This window comes from Petaurus breviceps, unplaced genomic scaffold, assembly GCF_028583685.1.
Source record: "Petaurus breviceps papuanus isolate PSGF00001 unplaced genomic scaffold, PetGlider_PUasm1.0 91133, whole genome shotgun sequence".
In the NCBI taxonomy this organism is placed as follows: Eukaryota; Metazoa; Chordata; class Mammalia; order Diprotodontia; family Petauridae; genus Petaurus; species Petaurus breviceps.
In genome coordinates, this window is record NW_027187419.1 from 68,827,784 (window position 1) to 68,850,899 (window position 23,116).

The window sequence follows — 23,116 nt, forward strand, 5'->3', positions numbered from 1 at the left end:
TGTGTGTGTATGTATATATGTATGATGTTCTCTAGGGCAGTCAGCCTACTAACCTACTAAATGGCATTTAACCTTTGCAGAAAATGTGGTTAGAGTGAATCCACTGCTTGACAAGTATTTATTAAGTTCCTACTATATATATATAAATACTGGGGATACAAAGACAAGATTAAAAATAGTTCCCTGTCTCTGAGAGTTTAGAAATGGACAGATATCTAACTTATATAGATAAATAAAACAAGGTATTTTGAGGAGGACAAGTGTATTAACAACTAGGAAAGGATATCAGGAAAGGCTTTCCATAGGAGGAGGTGTTAGCTGAGGGACTCCTTAAAGAAGGTACACTTCTCAGAGGTGGAACTGGAGGGGTAGTGCATTTCAGGTGTGATGAAAAGGCACTGAGGTAGGTGAAAGAGTGTTAAGTTTAGGAAATAGAAAGCAGGCCAGTTTGGCTAGAGCACAGAGTTCATGAAGGGGAATCATGTGAACTATGTCTGGAAGGACCTACTGGAGCCAGACCATAATGGATGCCATTTACTGCCATTTCACCAAATGCAACATCTGACTTTTAGCAGAGCTGAGGTTCCACCAAAATCTCATTTAAGTGAAAGAAGCCTCTGGTGACTCTGAAGTAAATTACCCCTTGTTCATATGACACAGACACTTCATTTCTATGTCTATGCTGAAATTCCTGCTCCCAGTACAGAGCATAGGAAAGCACAGCACGGTTATTTAAAAAAGGTCCCTCTTACATATTGTGACAGAAGGAAGGTTAAATTTGGAGTCAGAAGACCTGGGTTGGGATCCTAGCTCTGCCACTACTATCTATGTGATCCTGGATAAGTCTACTTACCAATTTGTTCTGGTAGTGACTGCTTTCACTTAAATCAGTTTTGGTTGGGGTCTCTGGTGATAAAAGTCAGATGTTGCATTGGTTAAAATGGAAGTGAATGTCATCCATTATGGTTTGGCTCTAATAGACCTTTCCAGAATTAGTTTACATGACTCCCCTCCACATGTACTCTGTGTTTCAACCAAAGGGGTCTGTTTTCTATTCTCTGAACTTAGCATTCTATCTTCTACCTCCAGGGCCTTTCCATCATGTCTGGAAAATGCTTCCTCTTCACTTCCACCCTTCTGTTTTCTCATCTATAAAATAAGGAGTTTGGACAGATGACCTCTAAGGTCTCTTTCAGTTCTAAATCTATGCTCCTTACTGAAGTATATGTTTGAAGTAATACAAATGTCTGCAGCAATCCATGTCTTTCCTTAGCCCATCCCTGGGTTGACCTCCTTTTCTGGCTTTGAATTACATTTGGGCTTCCTATTTAACCCCTAGTTGAATTATGGGAAGTAACAAGAATATGGGTCAATCTAGCACAGTTTTACTAAATAAGAAAAGTACATTTCGTGGTCACCCCCACCACTACAAATATTGAACTCCAGTCAAGGACACTTCCTTTTTCCTGTTTCCCTCTGTACCATCTGCCAATATGTACTAACAGTGGCCTCTTCAGTCGGCCTGAAATATTGCATCTCCCTTCACACAAAAATACATCAAGCAGCTGTGAGCCAAGAGGCCTGGAAGGCCTGTGGAGGAACCCAAATAGACATAGACTATGACAGTCCTCACTTTTTAAAACAGCAAGAAACAATAAGCATGAAAACTGAAATTATCCAAGGATGCCATGGAAGACAAGGAAAGAAAAGAATTAGAGTCATTCTCAAAGTCTTTTTTTTTTTTAGTTATATGGGAATTTCAGTTAGCTGCCTACCACGGTCATCAGATTTACATATGCAGAAAAATTGCTCTCTGCCACCCTTCACTGATCTTTCCTACTCTCATGTTGCTCTCTCTAATTACATCTATAGAAATGAACTTGCCTCTTTCTAGTTTTCTGCTTGCCTGCTTTCCTATTCATTTCCCCTGATGGAAACAGAGCACCAAAAGGCAGTGTGAATTTCAACTGCTAAAAACCAGTGGCTTTTGTGGGCACAAATTCTACCTCCCAATATGCAAAAATCACAATATGAGAGCCAGCTATTATTATATGATGGGTCACCAAATGCTCACCTTTTTAGAGATTAAACTGCAGTAGAAAAACATTTGTTATTTCAGGGGTGAAAATTATAGCTGTTTCTCTCTCTGGATTTATGTTACATGAGAAAACAAAACTTTATCCTGTGTTGAGAGAAACACCGGGGCACCATGGTATAGTCAATCAGTCCATAAACATTATGCACCTACTGTGTGCTGGGCACTGTGCTAAGTGCTGAGGATATAGAGATAAATCAAAGACACCCCCTTTCAAGTAGCTTGTAATCTAATGGAGGCTACAAGCTGCAGATCAGTACATACAAGCAAACTACCTGCAGCACAAATAGGGAATAATCAACAGAAAGAAAGCACTAAAATTATGAAGGATTGGAAAAGATATAGTAGTAGAGAACTGAACTTGGTCTGAGCCAGGAATGCTTGGTTTCAGTTCTGTCTCTGACAGATGCTGGCTCTGTAACTTGGGGCAAGTCACTTGACCTCAGTGCTCTGGGACTGGAAGCTATAGAGAAGGTGCTGACCTATACTGGTAGAGGGAATTCACTATGTCCATAAAATCACAGGTCTAGTCCCAAGTCCTAGAATCAGTCCAAAAGTCAGTCAATAAGCTTTTATTAACCAGCTACTATTGCCAGGAGCTGGGGCCTTTGGGGTTTTCTTGGCAAAGATACTGGGGTAGTTTGACATTTCCTTCTCCAACTCATTTTACAGATGAAGAAACTGAGGCAAACAAGGTTAAGTGACCTGCCCAGGGTCACACAGCTAGTAAGCCCTGAGTGAGGTAAATATATTGAACATAAATAAAATAAATCAGCAACCATCTGCTACATAAGAGGCACTAGGGTTACAAAGACCAAAAAGGACAGTCTCTTTATTAAAGGGGAGAGAAATGTGCAAGCGGTGCACGCTTGTGTGTGTCTGTGTATGTGTATGTAAACAATATAATTGGTGGAGAGGGAACCAGAAGCCTGGGAGAAAATCAGAGAAGTCTTTGAATAGAATATAGGACCTGATCTGAGCTTAGAATGATACTAGGGATTTTAATAGATACCAGTAAGGAAGAAGTGCATTCCTGGCATGGACAGCCAATACAAAGTCAGGGAGACCTGGATTCAAATCCTACCTCAGGAAAGTCATGGGAGAACATCAAGATTAATTGCCAGTAGAGTCCATGAAGGTGAGTCATTTATAACAAGGATTTATATGAATCATGTATAACAGGAGCCAGTTAAGTGAAGAGTTTTAAATGCCAAAAAGGAGTGTGTATCTGAGCCTAGATGAATCAAATTTTTATGTAGGCAAGAAAGGGGATGAAATAACATTCATATGTCAGTTCTTTAGTTAAAATGATCAGTTTTTTTTTAAAAACAATATGTTACTGATTCATGTGCATTCCTCAGTCACTTCTAAGATGAAGAATGGTTTTATTATATTTATTTATTTAGTTTTTTGTCAGGGTAAATCCACTTTACACACTCAGATACAGGCAGATATTTCAACAAAAGAAATGAAGTACCCAACATTTTCATTATAGATTGATGTAATATATAGAAGAATATATTCAATATTAAGGAAGTTGGTAGAAGCTCACATTTATATAGATTGTTAAGCTTTAAAAAGGGCTTTTCCCACAACAATTCTGAAGGGATAGGTATTGCATCCATTTTATAGATGAAGAAACAGAGGCTCTGATAGCAGAAAGTGACATAGCTACTAAATGTTGATGCTGGAACCAAAAGGGCTAAACAAGAGGTGTCAAAACACTTGGCCTGGGGCTGAGTTGTGCTAGGACCAGGTTAAAATATAATTGGGAAATACTGAACAAAATAAATAAAATACAAAAGAATGTAGATAATGTTAACATATAGTTTTCTAAGTCAATATGCAACCAGCAGATATTCTTATGAACCATTTTTTCAGATGTGTTGAACTCTATGATGCCATTTGAGGTTTTCTTGGCAAAGATGCTATAGGGGTTTGCTATTTCCTTCATTAGACAGATGAGGAAACTGAGGCAAACAGGGCTAAGTGACCTGCCCATGGTCATACAGCTATTAAGTGTCTGAAGCTAGATTTGAACTCAGGAAGATGAGTCTTTCTGACTCCAGGCCCAGTGCTCTAACCATTGTGCCACCTTGCTCCCCCCCCCCACCCTTATTTTTAAGTATGGAGAAAATGGGGATAAAGGTCTTTCATTGTTTGGTCACTATTTTTTGAACACTGGCCAGTGAAGTCAGGAAAAAGCAGTGTTGCACTGTTTTTTTTTTGTCTTCCTTGCACTTCCAGGCAGTCTAGCATGAGCACCCCTAGGTATGGAATAAAGAAGACCTGGATTCGAATGTTGCCTCAGGCGATTCCTTAATGACATACACTTATCCAGGTGCAAGCACTGATCCTTTGAGCATTTCCCACATTCATTTTGCAAGATTGTGTCAAAACCAGGATGTAAAGGTACTTCACAATATTTTGTAAAAACTAAGATTTAAAGGTATATACCAGATGACTCAAGTGCTGTATCCATTTTACCAGATTATATAAAAACTAAAATTAAAGGTATACACCTCCTCTACCCCTTCCTAAAAACAAATAAAAAAAAACTCACCAGTTTTTTTTAACTTTTTGATTGTGAAACTTTCTTAGATAAAAATTCATACTCAAATTTATCTCAAAGTACTATGACATCAAAGAATCATATGTTTTCCTTTTAAGTGCTAACTTTAAGTGCTAACTAAAGGGGACATGACTGAAAAAGGATTGTCCAACAATACAGACATATCCATTGGTAGGACCCCTGCTCTAAGATTTTTTTCTTAGTAGTAATCATAATTTTACATGAAGTCATTCATACTTTTTGATCTATTCCATAGAGAAAAAGTGTCAATCATCAGCATGCTAAGGAGTAGAGATTAAAGGTATGAAAGAGTTTTTTTTTCACTGTGTGAAGCTAATAACTTTCTTTAATGTAGATCAAAATCCACTGCCCTGCTCTCCTCAGCATCCTATGCTAAGCAAATGAGCAACTCAGAGTAAGAGATTAGTGCATATACTAATGCTTCTGAAGCCTAGGCGGTTCACCAGTATGGTAGTTGAAGGAAGATGAAAAGGAGGAGAAAAAGGTGAGTAGGGGTCATTAGGACACAGTGTGAACATAATCAGGGATCCTTGGAACACAGACATATTGAAGAAGAATGCATAACATCTTGCCATTAATAATTCATCAATATGTACTTTCAGTATTTAATGACATGCACACTGTGCATGGCAACTCCAAGGTACAAACTTATCGAAATCAAAAGTATAAGTACATGCCATAGAACAGACTTACCAGCTCTCTCCTTGACCTGTTTGTCAGGCAGCACCTGTAAGAAGAAAATCACCATTTGATTATCTCAAAAATCATACTCCAACCCCAATCATAAATGCCATTAATGGACAACAAAGAAAAAATCCAAACAAGTTTGAATACTCCTAGTCGAATGGCACCCAGAATGTAAAGATTAGGGCCTGCCAGGGCAGGGGGTGGTCATGACTCCCATGAGTTAAAATGGCCCTGGGTAATAACAGTAGAGTACTCAGTAGTAGAGAAGATTGGTCTATGTTCATTCCTGGCAATGCAAAGCAGTGGTGAGATGACAAAGCATTTCTACCCATGGTTGTAATTAGAAGCATCTGCAAAAAAGACTTATGTAAAAATCCAAGTATGCTTTTCTGAAGAAAAGGGGAGATAGGGGCAGCTAGGTGGCACAGTGAATAGAGCCCCAGCCCCAGAGTCAGGAGGACCTGAGTTCAAATTTGGCTTCAGACACTTAACACTTACTAACAGTCCCCTGTGACCTTGGGCAAGCCACTTAACCCCAATTGCCCTGCTGTTCCCCCTCCAAAAAGCTAAAATAAAAAAAGGGGGGGGGGACAAACAATAGAAGCCTCCTCTTTGATATAGTCTTCAAAAGTATAGAATATTCTAGTTACGTACAGTATTGGGTACAAAGTCAATAATAGAAAAAACAGTGAAATAGGTGAAATTTGCCTTTGGTGACCCCATTTTTGATGCACTTTCCCTCTTTTCTGCCCATCCCTTCACCTTGCATCTACATACCAACTATAAGTTCCTTTTTGAAGGATAGAATGGTGTCAGGTAAAGGGAAATCAAGTCGAGTCAAGAAGTATGAACCAGATACTCATTGATAATGATGATGATGATAATTAATAATAACTAACACTTAGATAGCATTTTAAGGTTAGCACAACAACTCTGGGGTAGGAGGTGCTATTATTATTACCATTTTAGAGATGAGAAAACTAAGGCAGGTTTAGATCATACGCTGTTAAGTATCTGAGGTTATGTTTGAACTCAGGTCTTCATGATTCCAGCACTCCATATTTTTTGTCATCTAGTTACCTAGCTAATTAACACAAAGGTTAATTAGTGCTGATGGTTGATAATTCCATTGCCTGGAGACAACTCCGAAAACTCAAAGAAAGTTGTTTATAAGGATTAGGATTAGGAAGGATTAGTGAAGGATTAGGCCATAAATGGCCACCATGTGACCCCATTTATCCCAGGGGAAGATGTAAGTTTCCTGAAGCTATCTGTGGTTCTCTTCTTAGGATCATTTCCTTTTCTTGTCCGGATGGTCAAGAACTGAGAAGTCAACTATATTGGGGCTTCAAGTTTTTGGGCACTGTTAGTACTAGCCATAGGCTCCCAAGTATATCTTAGGAGGTACAAACAGCTCTGTAATAATTAAACATATGAACTCCCCCAAAGCACTGCATGCTATGCAAAATTATGTAATAAAAAAACAGAGCTTATGGAGGAAATGGGGTTGGGGCACAAAACTTAAAAACTTCATCAATAGTATATTTTAAAAACAGACAAGAACCTAATAAAAGGAGAGCACAGTTTTACACATGTTAAATAGTTAAGAAGTACACAAATACTTCAATAAATAGTGGACAGCTAAATGGCATTGTGGATAGAGCACCTGGCCTGGAGTCAGGAAGACCTGAGTTCTAATTCAGCCTCAGACACTAGCTGTGGGACCCTAGGGAAATAATTTAATCCTGTTTGCCTCAGTTTCCTCATCTATAAAACGATCTAGAGAAGGAAATGGCAAAACACTTTAGTATCCTTGCCAAGAAAATCCCAAATGGGGTCATGAAGGCAGACACAATGGAAATGACTGAATAAAAACAACGTTGTAGACATATTTGGGGTTCTGGGCAGACTGTACAAGCAAGCTGGTCAGGCCATAACTACAAGCTTCTAGAAGAGGCCATTGCTTAAAGAGCAGAAGGGGAAGGGGGGAACCAGAGATAATTAGTTTTACCTTTACCTTGACAATGACCTGAAATTTGCTTATGGAAGTGGGCATCAGAATTAAGAATACAGCTATTGTGAAGTACTGCATTTTTTCTGCATTCTTGCTGTTTCTCAGGGAAAAATTGGGCAAAAGAAAACTGGAAATTTGAGTTATGTTCAAAATGTTCCCTAATGTATCAATAGCATTGGAACAAATTTACATTTTCAAAATATGCATTATAGCAGAATGTACTGTACTCCTAAGAACACTTTAAAAACAAAACAAAACAAAAAACCCTGATTTCTCTGACTGTTCCCTGGGTTGCTGTCATGGCCCAAAGAATAAATCACCTATTATGGCCAGCCTATTGGTGATGAATATCTCCATGTTTAGCTAAGCTGGTCCTCCTCTATCAGATAGTCTATTACTGACATAGCCTTTGAGAACTCAGAGTCATCTCGGTCGGGCAACAACAAACATTTATTAAGTGCCTTCAACATGCCAGGCAGTGTTCTAAGCAATGAGGCCTAAAGTAGGACTTTAATGGATGGTCCCCAGCAGAGTCTCCAGCACGTTGGATAGACCTTCAGTGACGGATTATGGAACGATATGAACAAAAATTACATAGGATGAGAAGGGGTGGATTGGTTGTGTTCTGAACTCTTAGAAGGTGATCTCACTCACCCACATCAAAGAAATTAGTAGTCCATTGAAGTAGGAAAGTATTAAGTTGTCTGATTAAGAGGGAAAGATGTGAATCTGCCTAGCAACTCTTACAACCTTGTAATTTCTCTAGTGCCATACATAATAGCTGTGAACTCACTGGTTGTACTCATTTGTCTGTGGATAATACCATTTAAGGGAGCTACTTTACCAAAGTGCTATGTAAAGGATGTAATTGCATTTGGGAATAGCTACTTTGGGCATGGCAGTAACACCCAGTTAAGAAGCATGAATGGAATAAGCTCAACATCTGAGTATATTTCCCTGGGAAGTCTCATCCTCTGAGGCAGCTCAACGATCAATGAAGCGAGTGAAGGCATGAATGACTTTTGACCAAGTCTCAGCAAAAAGTTGTTTCAACACCTGCCACTCTTGAACTACAAAGAAACGGTTTGTTCATTGCCCAAAGTAGTAAACCATTCTAACAAGAAACAGCAAATAAAACCCCAAGGTAAATAAACCAGATGATAAAGGAGTCATTCACTTAACTATTGGTTATTTGCTTTGCACAATTTCCACCTGCTTGTTTCAAATAGAGATATATTCAGTAGAGGGCTGAATTCCAATATAATAGCCCATGAAACAGGGAATAAGGCCCAAGTAGAAATGAAGCAGTTATAGTTTTGCCAGGGCAGGGCAAACATAGCTACCAGTAACTGTTCATTTCCTTTAATGGGAATAAGATATATGAGCATTAAACATATATAGTGAACCTGGTTCATAATTACAGTCTTGGTCTTCTTATTATGTAAATAAATTATTTTATTCTATCCATTTGGAAAAGTTTTTCTAACCTAAGAATAGATGTACATTATGGGTGAATATGTAGACAAAAGGGAAAAATTTAAAATCACAGTAACCTGTAGTTGTAGAGTCCAAGGATCTAGGACTAGAGGAAAAATAAAACAAACCAGTCCAACTATGGTATCCTCTGCCACTGGAAACTGATCAAGTAAAATGACACACAGCTCATCATTGAGTTACTTCACTGCTCCCACTAAATTCCCATTATTGGCTGAATTTGCCTTGGATTCAAAATTTATACACAGTCTTGCAAAAACTTTAAAAATTTATATTACTGCAAAGACAACATGTGTTCTATACTGCCTACATTTTCTACACTGGCTGAAGAGAAGATAATTATCTTTTAGGAGCAAAACTAAAAGTTTCCCTGTTTTCAGAGTTTCCCTGAAAACAGATAGCTTTATAAAAAGTAAGCCAAGGAAAAAAAATTTAAAAACCCTCAGAATTACTTAAAAACAATCATGGCCTTGTTTCTATTGGCTCTACTCTGATTTTTTTTAGGTCCAAGTTTCATGAAGCAGTGTTTATTTTCATGGCTCAATTGGTATTAATAGTTAAATTATGCCTCTATTTTGAGTGATCCATGATTCTAGCAATGTGAGCATACTCTCTACCAATATGGACTGTTATTGATGCATGCCTAATCACCCTGATGATGTCCATATGTTAACACATATCAGCCAAAGAGTGGGTTCTTGCTCTTCCTGCATCCCAGGGGACTCAAGGTAACAGTGTAGCTTCCCATCATTCCGATTCCTGAATACAGGTCACAACTGCAGCCTATTTACATCCACCCTAACCATCTTTTCCTTGCCCTTTGAGGGTGGAGTTTGGAATGTTTGGAAATACTTGCATTCTATATTTTACTAATACTTTTTATGATATTGCAGTTGAAGTAGTGGGCTCTTGCAACAATGTACCATGACAGTCTATCATCTAAAGAACCACACAGTTTCTCAAATAAGATATTTATCAATCTCCACGTCCGTCCTGGGTCTAGCTCATTATCCATTGCCCAAGATGCAATTTAATTTGGTAATAATAGTTTTCATCTACATAGTACTTTAAGGCTTGGAAATTACTTTACATATATTATTTCATTTGATCCTTACAGCAATCTTATGAAACTCTGGAAACTGGAAAGAGAGGGACAGAGAACCTAAGTGACTTGCCTTTGGCCACAAAACTAATCAGATAAGAGGAAAGATTAGAACTCAGTTCTTCCTGCTCTGAGCCCAGTACCTATATCCATTATTGACACACTTACTGTTACATTTATGAAGTACCTACTATGTACTATGAACTATATTATGCTAGAAACTATGTATATAAAGGTAAAAACAGGCACAGTCCTACTTTTCCTTAAAAACATTAGAATTTATTAAGGGGTGAGACACAAATAAATTGAATATACATTGTTATAATGATGAAAGTACCCAGGAACAGAAGCATGACAGACTGGGAAGGGAAGTCCTCATAGAATAAGTGGCACCAAGGGCTGGACCTTGAAGTAATCGAAAGTTTTCCAGAGTCAGAGATATGGAGCAAGTGGCATGGGAGATAATACACACAAATCCACAGAGGCAGGGCAGGGAATGACTATTAGTCTGGTTTGTCTGGAATGTAGAGTATGTAAAAATCATTTAAGCTCTCTGTGCCTCAGTTTCTGCATGTGTAATAGCACCTGTTTTACTTGGCTGCTATGAGGATCAAATGTGCTGATACATATAAAGTTCTTTGCAAATCTTAAAGCACTATAAAAATGTCAGCTATTATTATTAACATGAATTATAGCTGGAAATCAAGTTGAAGCCAGGCCATGGAAGGCCTTGAAAATAAGGAGACTGTATTTTACGCTTTACATTATGGGTAGCCCCTGAAGGCTTTTGAGCAGAGGAATAGCATGATTAGACTTGAGCCTTCAGAGAATTGTTTGGCAGTGGTACAAAGGGGAGATCAAAGAGGAGAGACTAGGAGGAGGGAGACCAGATAGGTCTTTCTAGGTGAGAGTTGAATAATGAACTGAAAAAGGTGGCAGCAGGTGGCAGTGAGTACAGAAGAGAAGGAAGAGACAATATCAAGGTAAAACTGACAGGACTTCCTTGGTAACTTCGTGAATGTGAGAGGTAAGATGTAGATTAGACACCCACCTCAAAGATGGCTCTGAGGTTTAAAGCCTAGGTGACTAGAAGAATGGTGATGTCATCTATACAGATAGAGTTAGGAGAAGAGGGTAGGTTTTAGGAGAAAATGAATTCAATTTTGGACATGTTGAGTCTTAGGAGTTGATAAAATATCTTTTATAATGGCGAAGGGAGGAATCTGAAATGGATATTTGGGGTGTAGGAGAAGAACCAGGAGGGAGAACCATGATAGAAGCCAGGGAGGATAGAGTATCCAGAAAGAGGGAGTAATTAGCAGTATCATATGCTGCAGAAAAAGTTCGATCTCAAATTTCCATCTGCCTTCTTCTCTGCATCTCCACCTGGATACCCAAAACAACATGGCAATACTTAGACCTGGAAATACCTTAAAATGTCCCTGGGTAAAGGCCATTGTATTTGAAAAGTTGAAAGTCACTGATGACATTGTAGTTTGCTCAGTAGACTGCAGGGAATGTAGGCCAGGTAGTTAAGATTTGAGAAGTTTGTGGTAAGAAAATGGAGTGAATGTAGGTGATTTCTGCTAAGAGTTTAAAAATAAAGGATAGAACCTCAGAATTAAGAAGCAACTTTGGGAACCACATAGTCCAATCTTTACTTGAACAAGAGTTCCCTCTACAATGTTCTGAGTGGTTATCCAATCATTGTAAGTTCTCTAGTAAGGGGGAACCCACTATTTCTAGACATAATGCATTCAACTTTTAGATAAGTAAATTGTTAGGAAATGTTTCCTTAAATTGAACTGAAATCTGCCTTTCTGCAACCTTCACTTATTTCTCTTTGTACTGTTCCCTTAGGTCAAGCTAAACGAGTCCAAGTTCTTATTTATAAGACAGCACTTCAAATATTTGAAGACATCTATCATATCCATCCTAAGTCTTCTCTTCTCGAGGATAAAAAGTCTAAGCTTTTTCAACTGATCCTCTCACTATATGCTCTTAAGGCCCTACTATTCTGGCTGTCCCCATTGGACATGCTGGTTATTGGTGCTATCCATAAGATACATCTTCCAGACTGAACAAGCACTCGAGATGTGCTCTGACTAGGGCAGACTTGTGTTAGCACTCTCACTTCCTTTACTCTTGTTGCTGTTGGCTTTGTTGTTGGTCCTTCATTCTCGGAGAGGACTAATGACATCATGAGGGTGACGTCTTGACTTGTGGTGAACTGGATTGAAGAGAGGCAGAGCTGCACAAAGAAAGGTTCTCTAAATTAAACCTAAAATGATAATAGGTTTGGGGGTTTTTTTGGCTTCCATATATTTGCCCTCACATTGAGCTTGTAGTTCACTAAATTCCCCTGATTTTTTTTTCCAGATGAACAACTATCCAGTTAGGCTGCCCTCACCTTGTTCTTGAGAAGTCAATATTTGACCATAATTATAAAATTTATTCCTATTATAAAATGTATTCCTATTATATTTCATCTTAATAGATTTGGACCCGTTTTAAGAACTGTTAAGATTTTTTCATATCCTGAGCATTCCACATTATCATTTGCAAATAGGATTAATAAATCATCTATGCCTTCCCCCCCCCCATCATCTATAATGATGCCAATTATTAATTAGCACACAGATAAATATAGATCACTGAGAGTTTTCATTTCATTTTCCTTGCCATTTGACAGTGACTACACTTTGGACCAGGCCATTCCATTAGTGTTGAATCTACATAATAGCATTATTGTCTAACCCACATCTCATCATATTTTCCACAAAAATATCATGAGAGACTTTGTCAAATCCTTTGCAAAGATGTAGATAAACTGGATCTAATGTGTTCCCCAAATTTGCCAGTCTAGTTATTCTGTCAAAGAAGGAAATGGGGTTTGCATGGTACAACTTTTCTTGATAAAGCCATTTTGGCTCTTGGTATTTCCTGCTTCTTTTTTCCTATTAAATGTAGTCTTTTTTTTTTCTTTTTGGAGGGGGGCGGGCAGGGAAGTTAAGGTTAAGTGACTTGCCCATGGTCACATGGCTAGTAAGTGTTAAGTGTCTGAGGCTGGGTTTGAACTTAGGTCCTCCTGACTCCAGGGCTGGTGCTTTAATCACTGAAGCACCTAGCCACCCCTTAAATGTAGTCTTAAGAAAATTTAACATTATGGATCAATACAAGCAACTAAATTACTTAACTATACTAATTTTAAATGATCTGAGTATAATAATTTTTCATACACACCCTGTGGGTTCTCATTGGGATTCCACTGCTTCCAAAAAATATCTTCACTATCTCTTAAGCAACATATTCTAAAATCTTGCAAGAAATCCAAATCTAATTCACTGGTCTATATCTGGAAGTCTCCACCCCTTTCCCTCTTTTGAAAATCAGCCTATTATTTGGCCTTTTCCAATCCTGTGTCATTTCTCCAGACTCAAAGATCTTCATGAGAACACTGATAATGGCTCAACAATTACATCTGTCAGCTCCTTCAGGACCCTGTGAAGTTCACGGCTCTTGGTGATTTGAATTCCTTAAGGTCAGCTAGGTACTCATACTATCTTTCTACTTATCTTTCGTTTCAATTCCTCATCAACTTTGTTCGGTCCTTTCCATTTTAAACATCATTCATCTTGGCAAAAAAAACCCAAAATTAAATTAGACTTGAGTAGTTCTGCCTTCTCTCTGTAACCAATAAATCTTTCTGTAACCCAGAAATCCTATCACTGCTTTGAGTCTTTTCCTCAATATGCCTAAAATGTCTTCTTTGTTATCCTTAGCATTCCTTACCAGCTTCTGCTCATCCTGAATATTTGCATTCTTGACACTAATCTTTCAAGACCATGTCACACATTTACATTTGTCATCCAATAGCTATGCTAACTTCCATCCTCTGAACATGTTTTTAAAAAAAAATCTAAAATGATCAGTGATATCCCTCTGCATATACACGTCTCTTTTTCTCCTTGTCAGAATGGTTTCTCTTTTTCTAGAATTTCATCCTTGAGAGATTCTCAAACCTTCTGGGCTGTTTTTCCCTCTAGAATGTGAGGCCATTTGAAATCAGCCCTCTTCAAATTCATAGGTGTAACAGACTATGCCTAGTTTTTGTCTCCTTAATCAGAGATTATGAGATGAACTAGTCAGTTCCCTGTAAGGTTTGTTTCCACCATTTCCACTCCAGCAAACAGTTCCTCTTTGTTGTTTAGAGTCAGGTTCACAATAGAAATTCCGTTGCTTCTGTCATTTTTTTAAAGGGAGCAGCAAAGCATGAGGCATAATTTTAGGGTCTTCTAATGCAATAAACCTCTTAAGTATAGTGAATGAGTCTAAAATGATTTTATTTGATAAGCTATGGCATTTTAATAAGCTCACAACATCTGGGGTTAATAAAAAGATTTTTATATTTTAGAGTTCATCTGTAAAGAAAACATAAAATTCTATAATCCCACAGTATAACATAGATTACAGATGGCACATGATATATTTGGGTGGCTCCATTTTCTTCCTGATTAGTAGATATAAAAAGGGACCACTTTTTTTCCTCTTTTTTTCTGTTTTATATGATACTGTGAAAAAAATCTAAGAAAGCACATTGAAGGAAAATTAAATTTCTTAATAATATTCTTGATTATAGTTCATTTTCTGGCTTCAGTTCAGTCATATTTAATACGATAGGGATCATTCTAAAACAACAACATGAGGAATTTAGTTTCTAGATCAATATTTTAAGTAACAGTATTACAAAGTTGCTAAAAGCACAAGGACTTGGGAAACTCATCTCCTCATATATGCCCCAGTAGAGCTAGCTATAACTAGGATTTCTGAAAACTATGACAAATTCGGTTGGGGTTGGGCAGGGTGCGGGAGTCAAAGATATGACCACTCCCAGGGGTGTGTATGGTTGAAGAAGACTGGAGACAGAGGTCATGGGAGTGCGGATGTTGAGAAATTGGGAGACCAGGGTGTTCAAAGTTGGGCACTGGTGGGGGTGGGGTGAAGACTGTAAGTGATAACTTAATTTCTTTGAGAGGAAGGCTTATAGGTGATGTTCTGCAGGAACCTTGACAGGATTGAACAAATTCTAAAGGAGAGGTGGTTGCTGGGTACTGGTGGCGGAGGGAGGATCTGAAAATAACAGAGTGGAACAAGAATTATAACAGTCCCTGTTTTTGGTTCTCTGTGTTAGAGGCTGTGATGAAAAAGAGCAGCAGAGTGGCTAGGTGGCACAGTGAATAGAACACAGGCCCTGGAGTCAGGAGGACCCGAGTTCAAATTCTGCTTCAGACACTTAACACTTACTAACCTTTGACCTTGGGCAAGTCATTTAACTCCAACTGCCCTGCCTCCCTCCAAAAAGAAAAGAAAAGAAAAGAAAGAAAAAGGAGCAGCCAGGTTTGAAATAATGTCATTGAGCACCACAAGATAGGAAGAATGTGAAAAGAAGAGAGCTGGCATTACAGAGAACTGGGTAAAGAGACTTACGGCCAGAGATGTAATATGACTGACTGGTCCCAAGTCATAGTGAGTGGTAGAGACAGTTTTCCACTTCAGGTCCTCAACTCTACAACCAGAAGTCTTTCCACTATCTCACAACAAATAAAGACTCAAAATGGCACTCTGATCAAAAACAAACAAATCCCAAATCAAACCAAACCAAAACGCCAAAAGAAAAAAGGGGGGCACAACTAAGTGGTGTTATGGATAGAGCACCAGCCTTACAATCAGGAGGACCTGAGTTCAAACCCGAACTCAGACACTTACTAGCTGTGTGACCCTGGGCAAGTCACTTAATCCCTGATTGCCTCCCCAAATCAAACTAAAACAAATAGGCACTGAAGAAAAGGAAAGCAGGAGAAGCTAATCAATGGGGGGGAAAAGGCTAGGGCTGAATAGAATATGTATCATTACCAGTCAACCCTAACAATCTTTGAAGTTGGTCTCATTGATCATGGCATCATAGACTTAGGGGTAGAAGGTTCCTTAAAGATCACTTAGTCTAATTCCCTCACTTTACAGGGAAGGCGGAGAGAGTTGAAATGACATGCCCAGTATCACACAGGTAGTAAGTAGCAGAGCCAGGATTCAAATCCAGGGCCTTTGACTCCAAATTTAGCCAATTTCTTCCAAGATCCCAGGCTACTTAGAGAGGAGGGATATGGCAAAAAGTGTCAGGTGGTGAGAATATTGCAGGCTGTGCAAGCAGGCAGGCAAGTTGGGCAACTGCCTTTGTGTAGGGTAGGAATTGGCCCCCAGGGGAGGATTCACCCATATCATGTATGAAATGCTCCCCAGCTGCCCTATTCTACTTCCAGGCTTGGGTCCTATGTAAATAGAGACACAGGCCTCCACTGTAAGTCAGAAGTATCAAGAACTTGAGCAGAAGTAGATGTGCCCAGCAGTTAAGACCTTCACATAAAGTGTACCCTGGCATTTTAGAAACTTCAGTTCATTGGTGATTTGCCTTCTCTAGTTTCCCTTTCTTTTGTACCATTGCTTCTGATAGTCCTGCTGATTCTGATCTTCTGTGTCCCTGAGCTTAATTTCTGTTTGTCATATTTTCTTCACCCTAGATCCTAATCTATGTATTTGTTTTCCTCCCATAAACCTGACTTTGCTCTATTCACTGACTCTGATTAGCCCTGTCATATACTGGCTTAACAAGAAGGGATGGAGCCCCTTCTTCTGAAAGAACTTTTTTTTCTATCAATATATGCAGTCACTTTGGGCTACCACAATATTTCAGAAATGCAGACTGATAATAATAGCTGACAGTTATATAGCATGTTAAGGTTTGCAAAGCACTTTACAAACATTATCTTATTTGATCTAAACAACTATCCTGTAAGGTGAACATTTTTATTATCCCTATTTACAAAAAACTAAGTCTTAATTTTAGAGGCAGCTTGGTGGTACAGTGGATAGAGTTCTGAACCTGGAGTCAGGAAGACTCATCTTCTTGAGTTCAAATCTGACCTCAGATACTTTTTAGCTATATGACTCTGGACAAGTCACAAAACCCTGTTTGCCTCAGTTTCCTCATCTGTAACATAAGCTAGAGAAGAAAATGTCAAAACTACTCCAGTATCTCTGCCAAGAAAACTCAGGTGGGTCATGAAAAATCAGACACAATTGAAAGGGCTAAGTGTAGCAGCAACTCCATGGAATCCTGGCTGCTAGCACAGGTTCTTAGATCTGCTTTACTAGGAAAGATAGCTGTATAAGGGGCCAACAATCTTTTTTAATTACAATCTCTAGTTCAGGGGAAAAGTAAGCACCCTGAACTTCAGAGAAAACATTAACAGAGAAAATACAAGCAGAGAAATAAAAACAAACTGACAGGGCTTCTAACTGTTTGAGAAATTAGCACAGATCCACAGACAGATACAACTGTCTGAACAAGGCAATAATACATAGTTACCAGAAAGAGAATCACCAACATCTGGATTTTTCAAAGCCAGAGGGCTCCTTAACAGCTACCCCATGCTAACCTCAGAGTATATATACCCTTTTTAGAGCCAGAGAACATCACAACCCTCATGACTCAGTGCCTAATTAGAAATTAACAAAAGGTGTGAAAGCCTTCCTACAAGCAAGTCTCCCCTAATCAAGCTTCCCTTAATTGGCTCCATGTGAGGCCTATTAATGGACAGGTAAGATCTTATATTTCATTAACATTACACTAATCAACAAGCCTTAGAGAAATTAAATGACTTATCCATGGTCACTCAGCTAGTAAGTATAGGAGAGTACACACACACATACACACAACAGATCATTTTGGAAAAGCTGAATATGTCAAAGCACTCAACAATATAAGGCATAATATAATAAAAAGTGAAATTATATGATATAAACCATAAATGCTATAGATGTTTAGAGAGGGAAAAGTTGATTGGCTTGAGCTCCTTTTAAAAAATAAACCTTTGCCTTGAAGTTTTCTTTATCAGTGAAATTACAGGTTCAGTTCCTATCTATTATCACCATCTCTGAAGGTCAGACTTATTTTCTTTTTTCACCTAGCCTTCAGAGAGAAAGGAGATGAGTTAGAAACATAGTCTAAGGAACTATGACTATGGTTGGCAGACTAGAGGCTCTGAAAGTCAGTATGTGCAACCACACCAGGGATCAGACCCTAACATTGTGTATGCCAAGGGTGCCTGCAAAAATAATGGAAAAGAAGGAGCACAAGGAGGTATTGGTGTCTCCTGGGGACCAGATCATGGTCTAAACATAAGTGGTACACATTCTGGATGACAGACAAACCAAAGAGCATCATTAGAAGCAACTACCAGAGGGACTGAGCAAACAAAGGCCCAAAATAAGGACAGACTTATTGTGTGTACAGATAATCAACTTATCACCAAAGGTATGAATGAACAGATTGACAACTGGAAAGAAAATGGCTGGAAAACAAGTAAAAATAAAGATGTTGTCCACAAAGACCAATTCACTAAGCTGAATAATATGACTTGGGACATGAATGTTATTGAGTGGAAGTATGTACCTGCTTGTTCAAAAGTTGAAGGCAATGCTGAAGCTCAAAGATTAGCCAGAAAAGCAACTAGAAAGAAGTGAGAAGACTCAATCAATCACTACTTTGCAGATAGTGAAATTTAAAGTGTCAGTCTTTTTAACCCTTCAGCATAATCTCCAAATCAATCTCTTTACCCCCCCTCCCCACCTTGTGTTGTAGCTGTCTTCCATGGCTACCTTTGTTTTACTATGTGCTATTTTCATTTTTCCTCAATAATATAAACAAAATACTATATACTGTACTATAAACAATAGAAATTATTCACATGTACTATTAATAAGAGAAAGGCAGATATCCTCATCTCTGTCAGATCCAACCGAACTCTGACTTGCTCAACTCTTGCCCCAAACCACCTATAAACCAATCCAGACTTTGTGACTGGGGGTAATGGGATCACCAATTTTCACTTTTGCTAAAATGGACTGTGAAACAAACCTTGCCATCTGCCCTGACACTATTTTCAAAGGAATTCCTGACTTTGCCATTTGCCCTGCTTGTATGCCCTACAGTATCCCAGTATCATCTGATCTTCTGACAATCTAAAGACGTCTATCTGTCTGGGCCATGCAATCTGCCCCTGTGCTGCATTCTTATGACTTTTAGGACTTAGAATTTTTAAGTCTTTTGTTTTACTCAGCAACTGAACTCACTAATAATGTTTTGTCTTCTCCCCATCTGCCGTGCCGCCCCCCCCACCCCAAAGTGTGATCTTGACCATAGACTGTCTTTCTGTAGATGTCATCCATCTCCAGTACTGAGCACAGCACTTGGAACTTAGTAGAAATAGGAATTCAATAAATATTTTTTCATTAAAATAAAAAAGAACCTACTATGTATAGATTAAGCAGTGTGTGATAAGAATAAATGAAAGGTTCTTCAGTAATCTTTTTGCCTCTGAGAAACAATTTATCTTTCTCTTTTCTAAATTCTTATTTTATTTCTATTCAATTATCACTTAATGTGTGTCAGTGTTCTGGAGTCAGGATGACCAGAATTCAAATATTACTTCAGTCTCTTACTAGCTCTGTGACCATAGGCAAGTTACTTCCCTCAGTTTCCTCATTGTGATATACGGATTAAAACAGCACCTACCTCATAGAGTTGTTGTGAGGGCATCCCAAAAGTTTTAGCATAGTGGTATGCTTTACTAGCTTACCATTGAGCTAAGACTTTTGGGATAATCTATCTATCTATCTATCTATCTATCTATCTATCTATCTATCTATCTATCTATCTATCTATATCAATCTTTATCATATATGTGTACATATATACATATGTGTATATATATATATATTTTTTTTAAATAGTGCTTCACAAACTTTAAAATCAGATGGCTAGATTGCTCAGTGGATATAACACCAGGCCTAGAGTCAGGAAGACCTGAATTCAAATCTGGCCTCAGACTTACTAGCTGTGTGACCCTGGGAAAGTCACTTTACCCTGTTTGCCTCAGGTTCCTCATCTATAAAATGAGCTAGAGAAGGAATTGGCAAACTACTCCAATATCTTTGCCAAGAAAACTCCAAATGGGGTCATAAAGAGTCAGATATGACTGAAGCAACTGAACAACAACAACAACAAAAAACTACACAAAAAAGTATCATACAAATAATACTTGTTAATATTGTTATTATCTGACTTCAGATTTCATTACTTAGCCAAAAGTACTCTCTCCAGAAGATATCAGTCTTTACTTCCCTAACAGGGGCCAGGTCATCTAGGACATTACCCTGGACTTTGTTCTCTTTCTATTCCCTCACTTATGCTGATCTGACCAAATAGCCAGTATGCATCTCAAACTGATCATGTCCAAAATGGAATTAATGACCTTCCACTTTAAATCCTTTCTTTCAAACCTCCCTATTTCGTCAGAAACTCAAGAGTTCATCTGTTTTGTGTCCATTGCTGTGCAGTGGTTCTCCTTGCCCAGAATGTGCTCCCTCTTCACCTTCACCTCTTAAAATTCCTTATTTTCTTCAGCTCAAGTATCACCTTAAACAGATTTTCCTAATCTCCCCCTCTGTGTGCTTTCTTTGCTAAAATTTCCTTGTATTTTTAAAATATATCTTTTGCATATATTTATATGTGTACATGTTTTCTCCCTTAATGGAATATAAATTCCTCAAGGTCAAGAATTGATTCAGTTTTGTCTTTTTATTCCTAGCACTCAGCACAAAACCTTACATGTTAATTAGTAGGTACTTAATACAGCTAGGTTGCAACTAGCGTGAGTCTGAATAAGGCAAAATTCAATTTAGTGCAAATTAGAAAATGATACCAGGTCATATTTGATGTGAGTCAAGATTCAAAATTAATTTAATACAATGTGTATGAGCTACAGTGGTCAGTCTGCCCTAGCCTATGTCATGTGGGTGTGATGTATAGCTGTGTGCCATATTACCAACAGTTGTGTTAATTTTTTTAAAAGGAATCTTTGATAAAATGGACAAAAGGAAGAATACTTCAGATGGAAACACTGACAGCACAAAAATAGAAGAGGATTGTTATTACATTAGAACAAAAATTAATGTAATTGAATGACATGACAGTGATTACAGAAACTTTAAAATAAGACAAGACACTGGAATACCTGAATATATGATATGGAATATTATAAACCATGCAGGTGAAATAAAAGCAAAAGGTAAACTTGCATCAGCTTTTTTTGTGGTTTACAAACAAATCGAGGAAGAGATGATTAGATTAATAGAAACAGAGCATCTGTTAGCTGTATGGATTGCAGATTGCAATTAAAAACACCTTCCTCTTACCAGAGCAGCCATTCAGACAGATAAAGCTTCCTTTAAGGCAGTGAAAGGAAATGGAGATGAAGAGCATAGTAAAGAGAGTTTTACTGCCAGCATTAGTTGGTTTAATATCTTTAAAAACTGTTTCAAAGCATAATGTTAAAGTTACCAGAGAAAGCAACCAGTGAACATGAAGATACAGCATCTATCCTGATGTATCCTGATATCTTGAAGAAAATAATTGAAGAAGGTGGATACACTCATCAACAGATTTTTAATGTGGATGAAACAGCTTTATTATGGGAAAGGTTGCCTTCCAGAACTTACATTTCTAAGGAAGAAAGAACTCAACCTGTACACTTTCACTGGAACAGGATGCAGGAGGGGGTTTTAAATGAAAACCAAAGCTTACTTTTTGCTTTAGGAAATCCTCATGTCTGAGAGGCTACAACTATTGATCACTTCCAATTCTTTGGCAATCAAATAAGAAAGCATGGATGACAAAAGTTTTTTTTCAAAGACTAGTTTTCAAGTTATTTTAGCCCAGCATTTAACACATATTGCAAAGACAACATCACATTTAAAGCCTTACTGATTTTAAATAATGTCCCAAGTTATCCAACTACACTTAATGTGTAAGAATGAGCATGCAAATTTGTAGAGCTGTAGATAAAGCTCTCTGCATTTACCAAAGTATGGATGAGGATTTCAAGATTTAAAGGATTTAAAGAAAGAGAAATAACCATATTTCCATCATATCATCAATATGGGGTTACTTAAAGTTTTTTTTAAATTTTGCTTCCTATTACTTTGTGATAAACTTGAATCAAAAATACATATTTCTTATCTTTTATTGTTATATTATTTTAATTATAGATGCAAATTATTTTAAAATAATTTTTTAAAAATTCATTGCATGTTTCAAATGACTAACATATAGAAATAACTTCAAAATAGTATGAATTCTAATAATGTAACCATTTCCCAGGATTCAATATTTGCTCTAGTTGGGACTTGGCCATAAATCTTTGTTCAATAACTGACTGAGAGTACCACCTTCATTTTAGTCACCCTGGTTCAAAACCTTGAAATTATCCTTGATGACTTCCTTTCCCTAACTGCTTCCATATTCAATCAGTTGCAAGGCTTTGTAGAGTCTACCTCCATATTACATCACCCATTTGTCCCCACTTCTCCACTCACACGGCTACCACCTTTGGTCAGGACCTCGTAACTTCTCATGTAATAGTCTCTTAATTGGACTCCTTTCTACTCTTTTCTCTCTTCAATATATCCCACACACATCTGCTAAAAATAGGCTTCCTAAAGCATAAGTTTGAAGCAATATCATTCCCCTACCAACTTCACTGGCTTTGTATTACCTCTAGAATAAAATACAAACTCTTCAATGTAGCATTTAAAGTCCCTTACAATCTACCTCTAATTTGCCTTTGTAGACTGACTTTATATTACTCCTAATGTACTCACTGTTCCAGCTGAGCTAGTCCATTTGCTGTTACATAAACTCTAAGACTTGGCAGCTGATCAGATATGGGGGAGGGGTGGCAGTGTTGAGAAAGGTGAGTCAGAGATGACACCAGTGTGGTGAACCTGAGTGACTGGAAAGATGGCAATCCCCTAGAAATAACTAAGAGAGTTTAAAGGAGTAGCAAGTTAGGGTAGGAGTAGGGAGGGGGCAAGAAGAGGGTTGGGGAGATAAGTTCTGTTTTGAGCCCATTGAGTTGAGTTGCCTAAGGCATGACAGGGGGTGGTAGTCAGAAGTAGTTGGAAATGAAAGAGGTTAAGTTAGCTGGATGTAGAGATCTGTGAGTCAACTTGGTA

The 23,116-nt window shown here is 38.0% G+C and overlaps 1 protein-coding gene, 1 long non-coding RNA gene and 1 pseudogene across 5 annotated transcripts in view; 2 read left to right on the top strand and 1 right to left on the bottom strand.

The window, feature by feature from the left end:
* Nucleotides 1-23,116, top strand: part of LOC138155417 (biogenesis of lysosome-related organelles complex 1 subunit 2 pseudogene) — a 964,561-nt pseudogene that overhangs the window by 821,647 nt on the left and 119,798 nt on the right.
* STARD13 (StAR related lipid transfer domain containing 13) overlaps nucleotides 1-23,116 on the bottom strand; it is a 750,493-nt gene that overhangs the window by 381,578 nt on the left and 345,799 nt on the right. For all 4 annotated transcript variants that reach the window (XM_069080650.1, XM_069080653.1, XM_069080652.1 and 1 more), the window contains one exon: nucleotides 5,382-5,415. In XM_069080650.1, coding sequence (XP_068936751.1) covers nucleotides 5,382-5,415 — 34 coding nt within the window. The remainder of the gene's footprint in view (nucleotides 1-5,381; nucleotides 5,416-23,116) is intronic.
* LOC138155026 (uncharacterized) lies at nucleotides 13,031-22,107 on the top strand. The gene is made up of 2 exons (XR_011166742.1): nucleotides 13,031-13,526; nucleotides 20,956-22,107. It is a non-coding gene; the product is annotated as an uncharacterized lncRNA (long non-coding RNA).